The 7,727-nt window shown below is 38.3% G+C and overlaps 1 protein-coding gene across 1 annotated transcript; it reads left to right on the plus strand.

Annotated features, from left to right (window-relative positions):
* Positions 1-4,399: 4,399 nt before the first annotated feature.
* LOC103470717 (neoverrucotoxin subunit alpha-like) lies at positions 4,400-5,566 on the plus strand. The gene is made up of 2 exons (XM_008419348.1): positions 4,400-4,478; positions 5,025-5,566. The coding sequence occupies exons 1-2, from the start codon at positions 4,400-4,402 to the stop codon at positions 5,564-5,566; spliced, it is 621 nt and encodes a 206-aa protein (XP_008417570.1).
* Positions 5,567-7,727: the final 2,161 nt, after the last annotated feature.

Consider the following 7,727-nt stretch of genomic DNA (forward strand, 5'->3'; position numbering starts at 1 on the left):
AAATGCAATATTAAGATTAGCAGACTTAAATCTTCAATAGCTTTCTATCATCAAATAATTCATTTAGACATCAATATATCCAATAATTCATGTAACCAGTACACTGTTTAATCTTTCAATGTCTTTCAGAACTTTTCATATCATCTTTCTAACCGGCACCTTCCTCACTTTTATTTTTGTTTTTCAGCCGTTGCTCTGCAGTTTGACCAAAAGCTGACTCTTGAGGACCGCAGTAAAACCGTCAAGAAGTGGCTTCATTTCACGCCAGAATGAGAGGAAAACATCACAAGGAATCAAAGTGACGCCAACCAGAGTGAAACTGGGGTTACCACAACTTGTACCGTTTCCCTGGTTCATACGGAACAAAGCTTAACCTCATGAACTCTGTTCTTCTGTGGACAATAGACTGTTATTCTGACAGTGAAAAAGGAGTCAAATATGTTTAAAGATCTGTCCCTCTTTTCTTAAATAAAATGCTATAAACTTTTGTACACAGTTTACCCATGATCTGCCAATAATATAGTGTTTAACACCAGTGAAGAAACTTTTAGTGGTATGTTATGATGCAGACCTATCAGACCTAAAAATGTACATAAATCCTGAGCTTTCATTCAATATGAAATCAACCCAAATCTGCATGTAGATCCACGTTCAGATGAAGGTTGAATCTACATTGATTCCTGACTGATTCAATGTAGAATCAACACACCGACTACTTTCAACGTTGATTCAATGTTTCTGGCTGACATTGATTCAATGTTGTTTCAATCATTCTGTGCTATCTGGGTAGAGATCTACAAAATGGCGGACGGAGGACGGATCTGAGGACGAAGTCATGAAGCCGGTATGTATAATCACTGCGTTGATTCCCGACTGTGTAATGGCTGGTTGAGAATAATTTTAACTTATTTACTTATGTATTTTTGAGAAAGCGATATATTTGCTACAATATTTTTTTAATTTTACATTTATTTCCACAGACTCCACAGAATGAGAGTCACATTTGTGTCAATCAGACTCTTCAGGAACGTTCTGATGTCTGTGATGAGGACAGAGATGCAACTGTGTGTGAGTATCTACTATTTTAGAATGTTGATGATATTTTATGCTTCAATATTGTTTATGTACATAATGTAATTATGCCATGTATTGACAATGCACAAAAATGTTTTCCAGCTGCATCCATTACCTACAGCCAGTCATCCAGATGTAGCTAAAGAAAGAAGCAGGTAAGATTTATTACTAATCTAGAGATGTCACAATTCCTTGAATGATTAAAATCCATCAAAGCAAATTATCTGCGTCAGAGTTTGTTGAATTATGTTTTACTATTTATTACCAACTGCTTTTATTCTTTTTTTCTTCCAATTGTTTCCAAGTGTTTTCTCTTTTTCATTAAAGTTTTAAATTTTCTGTAAGAATGTATTATAATGTTTTTTGTTGTTGTTGTTGTTGTTGTTGTTTAGTTTTAATGTCTTATGTGTGCATACTAAGCTGGAAGTTGCCAAACAATTTCACTGTTGTTTCATAATGACTAAAAGATGCCTGTATTTCATAATGATTGTCTGTTCTGTATTAACAGCTGATGGAGGAAGGCAGAGAGTACTGGCAGCAGAGGAGGTGGCATTCTGGGAGGATGGCRGCTATGAGGCGGTGTCAGGATGGACCCCAAGTTCCTCCAACCAGGAGCTCAGAGACATCAGGACTACACTACAGGAGAGACGTTGGGCCTGTCCTGAACGCAGCATAATGTTCATGTTTGGACAAAGAAACACTGCCAGATGATCCAGAAATGGACAAACATTTATGTCTTATTTTGTGTGCAATACAGCATTAAAAATATTAATGATTGGGACGGGGTTTATTTATAAAGACATAAGTGCTATCCAATGGGCACACTGCTGAAGTGCCTTTGCATATGCTAGGCTATTTGTATGCTAAGTAGAGTCGTTAACACCTCCCGCCCGCCCGCACCTCCACACCCCCCCTCCAAGGATTCTGCAATCGACAGATTTCGACTCCCGTTTGTCGTGAGACACTGAAAATGCAGACTGTCGATTGCTGTCGATATCTGTCGCTCACGAGCTGCGTTCGCGTCAGAATACAGGGTCAAAAGTCCCACTTTTCGTCCTGTGTAAACATTGAATCTCTATGATTTTTACTGTTCTTAGATCACAAACCATATTACTTTCCAAGTGAATTTTGTTAAGACAGAAATATGCTATTATCTTAAGAGGACAGAGATGCTTGTGAAATAAAATGAATAAATATAAAAAAATTTATTAGGCAGGCTTCCACACACAAGCATGTGTATGCGCACAGTGCCGTATAATTGCATCAAAGTGATTGTGTATCTAAACTGGATTCATTTTCCAATTCTTAACATGCCATGCGAGGACTTGTGTTGTGACAGTTTGCTGTATAAACAAAATCTAAACTGAACTGATTTGGTTATATAGTTTCTGCCTGGAGGCCAAGTTTCAGTTCAATAGCAAGCATTTCCAAAGAACCTGAAAAATTACAGCCTGTGAGTGATCACGACTTTCAAGTTGATGTTTTCTCAGAACAGTATTACTCTGCCATCAAAAATTCACATCACACCCATAAACAGGAGATTTTATTGAGAAATCTGTTTCAAGTTTCAGTTTGATAAAAAAAAAAAGATTTCCAAAGAACCTGACAAAATGACAGCATGTGGCTAAATTAGGGTTAGACTGCGGGTTTTTGATGTCTTCAATGTTTTTAATGTTTTGATCTTTACTTTTTATCTATTTATGTAAAAGTGGCGAGTGACTGAGGGTCATTGCGCGCACAGAAAAACCCTGTAAATTCTAGACTTACAGGGTCTAGACACATAAATTGTGTTTCTTAATAAACTCTAATAAATGTGAATTTTCCATGGCAGAGTAATACTGTACGTTGCTGGACTTCGTCGTCCTTTTAACACGGTATTATCCAGGTATTATCCAGGCCCCGTCGCCTGATAGGACAAGGTCTCCAACCTTGCAGCACCAGGCTCCATCCACCTGTCACGCGAAATCTTGCGCTCGGACTTCGCCATCCTACACGGATTTTTGTGCACTAGTTTTACCTTTTAGAGTCTGGAATTTACAGGGTTTTTCTGTGCGCGCGATAACCCTCAGTCTTTAGTCTTTAGTTAACTATTTGCAGTGCACAAATTTAGTTATGTTTATCTGCCAGTTCTTTATATTTTGGTTATATGGGACAGATTAGTTTCTTTTTGTTTTGAGTTACCAGTTTCCTTTGGAGCTGCTGCTGGAGTCACACAGAAGAGCTCCAGACCTCAGCGGGTCATTTCATTTGTTTGCCAGGGGGAAGAAAATTTGGTTATTTCTTTAGTTTAATTTTACTATTTCTTTAATGTTTCTTCTTTTTGGTAGTTAGTTCAGTTCTAATAGTAATTAGAACTGTAATTTAAAGATTTAGTATTGTGTTGTCAAGTCAAGGGCTAGCATCCTGCAACTTTTAGATGCATCTCTGCTCAAACACACCTGCATCAAATAACCTGCTCATTACCATCCTATTGCAGAGCTGAATAGGTGCTGCTGAGGGAAGTCAGACATTTTTTAGCACAGATGAATCAAAAAGTTGCAGAATGGTAGTTATTGAGGACGCAAGACCCCTGAGCCAGAGAAACTCATCCAGGCATTTAGTGGCTTTGATTCTTGCAGCAGGTCTGACTGACAAACCAGAAGCTGCAGCTGGAGATCTGACTAGAACCAGGAGACACCACCCGGTTCCACACCACCTGGTTCTACACCACCCATTTCTACAGTCCCTACACTGAGAGAATAAACTCTAACCTACCTTGGATTGTTTATAAATCACTCAATGGTTTAGCACCGCAATACATTAAAGATCTGCTATTGTTGTACCAACCCTTCCAGACCCCTCAGGTTTTCTGGTTTTGCTCTGCATCCCCAGAACCAGAAGCAGTCAGCTTTGTCCACTGATTAAAAGGGCACCATGAATTATTTCCAAATATGGTATAGGCAGGTGAGCCATGTGGCCTGTCCCTGCCCCTAACTGTTTGCTGCAGTTTGGTCTTTCCCACTTGAACTGACACCTGAAGGTGTTCCCAGTGATTCAGTGGGAGAGGCTAAGCAGATATAAGGACACTTGGGAAGTCTGAAAGTCACACCACTGAAGAAGACTTCATCACTACTGGGCTGAACGATTAACTTTCATCAGGTAATAAAATTCTCACTGAGGTGTGTAGTTATCTATGTAATAAATAATAGACATTTCACAGATTTGTTTTAGCTGCTGTACCTTGCCTTTTAGGTTTCAATTTTATTTTTGCTTGCAACTTTGATTTTGGTTTTATTTAATTTGATGTATTTCCAACTTTTTCTTTCTGCTGTCTCACGCTGAAGACATGTCCTTGGAACAAAATCAGGAGGCTGCCTTGGGTCAGCCTTTCTCATCACGCGTGCTGTCTAACAAGCTGATAACAGGTAAGGTGACTGAACTTAGTTTACCTACATTAGACCAAAGCAAGGGGATATGTTTGCAAATATGAGCCTATACCTGAATTTTTTGTAATATTTTCCAGTTTAATTTGCAAAGGCTCAGTGAAACCAAAATTTGTAAAAATAAAAATGTATAGTTTGTAAAGTCTCCATTTTTAATTTTACTATGTTTCTATGTATTAAACTCAAATGTAAACTCTTTATAATTAATAGCCAAATTGAAGTGTTAAAAGAAAAATGTTCTTGCGAAAGGCTATCCCATAAGTGAAGCTGAGTGAAGAAGACAAAGCTGTAACCAATGGTGTAAATTTTCTGCTGACTTTATTCTGTACAAGAACGCTGTAACATTGTAACAAGCTTCCAGAACTCCTTGGGAGAACTGAGTTCATGTTAAAGTGACTCCTATGGATGCTGCTTCATAGATTGTAATAGTTTCAAATCCGCATCATATGAAATCATGTGGTTCTCTTTTAATCTTAAGGAGATAGAATTAGAAGTAACTGATTATCTCCTTTTTTTTAAATCAAACAGGCCACTGCAGCCTGACCTTGGATCCAAACACATGTAACGGCTGGTTGAATCTCTTTGATGACAACAGGAAGGCAACATGTGGACCCAAGCGGGAATATCCTGATAATCCCCAGAGATTTGATTGTCAGACCCAGGTTCTGTGTGAGCAGGCGTTGACAGGGCGCCATTACTTTGAGGTTGAGTGGAGCACCGGGTCTCAGAATAAGGTCGGAGTCGCTCTTGCATACAAAACCATGGACAGGAAAGGAAAGAATGTTGCGAGTAGCTTTGGAGAGAATCCTGCATCCTGGTACTTTGGTGTTGATAATAATGAGCTCAGTGCTTGGCACAATGGTAAGATCTGGAGCACCTCTGTTCCTGCTGAGGGCTGCAGCAGGTTTGGAGTTTACCTGGACTGGCCAAGAGGCTCTCTGTCCTTCTACCAGGTCTCCTCTAGCATACTGACACACATGTACACCTTCAAGGCCACATTCACTGAGCCGCTCTACCCAGGAGTTTATGTTTATTACGAATCCAACTTTGCTTCCTTCAGTCCCATGTAGAAACAAAGTGAACTGAAGACATGTAGTCATTTAAAATGTTAGCAGATTACAGAAACTTTCTCCAGACTCATATTTACCTGACCGACAGAAATCTGTTCTAGTTGAATCCTCAAAAAGCGACAGGTGGAGGATTTCACTGAAATTCATCAGAAACAATTACATTTTAATTTAATGAGAAAGTGACCATATGTGTGAATCCCACATTATTACTGTTAACATCTGAAGAACAATGTTCTGACAGTGTCTTTATTTTGCATCCAGCCATTAGGGTTAATCTATCCTACCATAAATCAGAAACATCTGTTTTCTCTGATTTTTTTATTTTGATTTCTGACATTGTTGGACCCAAATTAGTCTACATGTTTAATCAAACCATTATTTGTAACAAAAGGTATTTAGTGAGATTTAAAGCCCATCATGTAAATGTAAACATGATGTGTTCAGGGTCAGAGGAGCAGAACCTCTGGTGAGTTCAGGTTCATCAGGTTAACAGATTTTATTTGCTTGTTATTCTCTCTTATACGGAAAGTGGTTATTTTTATTACTTTTAAAGGCTTTTATGAAACACAATATATTCATTTTTTCATTTAGAGGATTTTCTGCCAGGTGATATTAGTGGTGGAGGGAATAAAGTTTAGTTATTGGTGAAAATAAATAATTTACTGAAAGTTCAAACAAGTTTTCTGTACTTTCATATCATCATTTTAACTTCATGCTATATAACTTTGTCAGCTTTAATTACTGAAGAACATACACATTACCTTTAGGTTAAGTTTAGTCTAATTTAGAAACTTTCATTTTTGGAGAAATTCTGAGGTTTTTGTTCACAGTATAATCATTTGAACTTCTTCTTTTCTGTGATAATTTTTTTTTTTACAATAAACATTCAGGATGTCTGTTTTACAGTGACTGAGGGTCCAGATCATCTCTGGTTTTCCTCATTACAGTCAGGATGTTGGCACAATGAGGCATAATGATGACGTTGTTGATGTTTGCAGATCTCAAGTCTTCATTTCTCTGTAACACTGCCCCCTAGTGGAAATCATCAATAAAGCTGAATCCTGAGTTAAACCCAGTTTCCTGTTTGTTTACTGATTGTTCAGTCAGGTTAAAACTTCCCCATTGATAAAATAATATAGCAGCAAATATGGTCTAATACATTATAAATATAATCTAATATAAACCAAATCCTAAAATGGCTTTGGTTTATGGTTGGGCAAAACTTTACATTTTAAGACATCAAGCTGTATAGCATTAAATTTAAGACTTAAACTATTTAAGTTAAATTTTTTGCCAGACTTTGGCTCCCATGTTTTTCAAACTCAACCAAGATGTGAAGACTTAAAATTTTAGTTTGTAGGAACTTTCAGTCCCAAGTCTGTAATTGACATGAAAGTATCAACTTAACATTTTATATTGTATGCAACAGTTATGAGCTAGGCAGCTAACTGCGGCTACAACAGCAGCATCAGAAGATGATTCTTTGAAGGAACCTGCGATGTGAATGAAGACAGGAAGTTGTGGTTTTTGTTTTTGTGTATATTTTAGTGACTTGAATAAAAACAGGCAATTACAGATCCACGATGAGAGACAGATCAACTCAAAATAAATTAATTCCAAAATCATAAAGTTCTTTGTCCTTTCTCCTACCTCGCCATCCTCACATCCAGAAGAGGATCTAATCCAACAGGGGGAGGGGAAAAAAACCCGACCTTCTGAAAGGAAGAGGGGCGTGAGTAGGGCAACACACCGTGGTGGGCGTCCCTTATTTTGATTTCTGAAAGGTGGCAACCCTTGCACTGGGTGCAGTAAACTAACACCATGTGTTGTTGCTGTAACCAGAGACTGAGCTTATGCAGAACAGCCTCTGGTTCTGATGTGATCAGAACCAGGTCCGACGTCCTCAGAGCAGATGACAGCCAGAGAGAGCTCAGTGTTTCTGTCCTACAGGGAGCTTCTCTTTAGCCTCACATGCTCAGTGTGTCATTATGCAACATACACCATTTTACACACAGTCATGTCTTTCCATCTTTCTGGGGTCTTTCCATTGACCCAACCCTAACTAAAACTCAATTCACTACATATCCTAAATCGAACCTGTAACTCAAAAACAGTGTTTCTCCTCCTGGGGACCAAGGATATAAAAACCTGACTGGTGCAC

The sequence above is a fragment of the Poecilia reticulata genome, linkage group LG9, assembly GCF_000633615.1.
Source record: "Poecilia reticulata strain Guanapo linkage group LG9, Guppy_female_1.0+MT, whole genome shotgun sequence".
NCBI lineage: Eukaryota > Metazoa > Chordata > Actinopteri > Cyprinodontiformes > Poeciliidae > Poecilia > Poecilia reticulata.

Excerpts from the sequence above, each read along its gene's own strand:
- LOC103470717 (XM_008419348.1), top strand. The coding sequence starts at position 4,400 with ATGTCCTTGGAACAAAATCAGGAGGCTGCCTTGGGTCAGCCTTTCTCA. Across the intron at positions 4,479-5,024 it reads GTCTAACAAGCTGATAACAG|GCCACTGCAGCCTGACCTTG; the intron begins GTAAGGTGACTG and ends TAAATCAAACAG.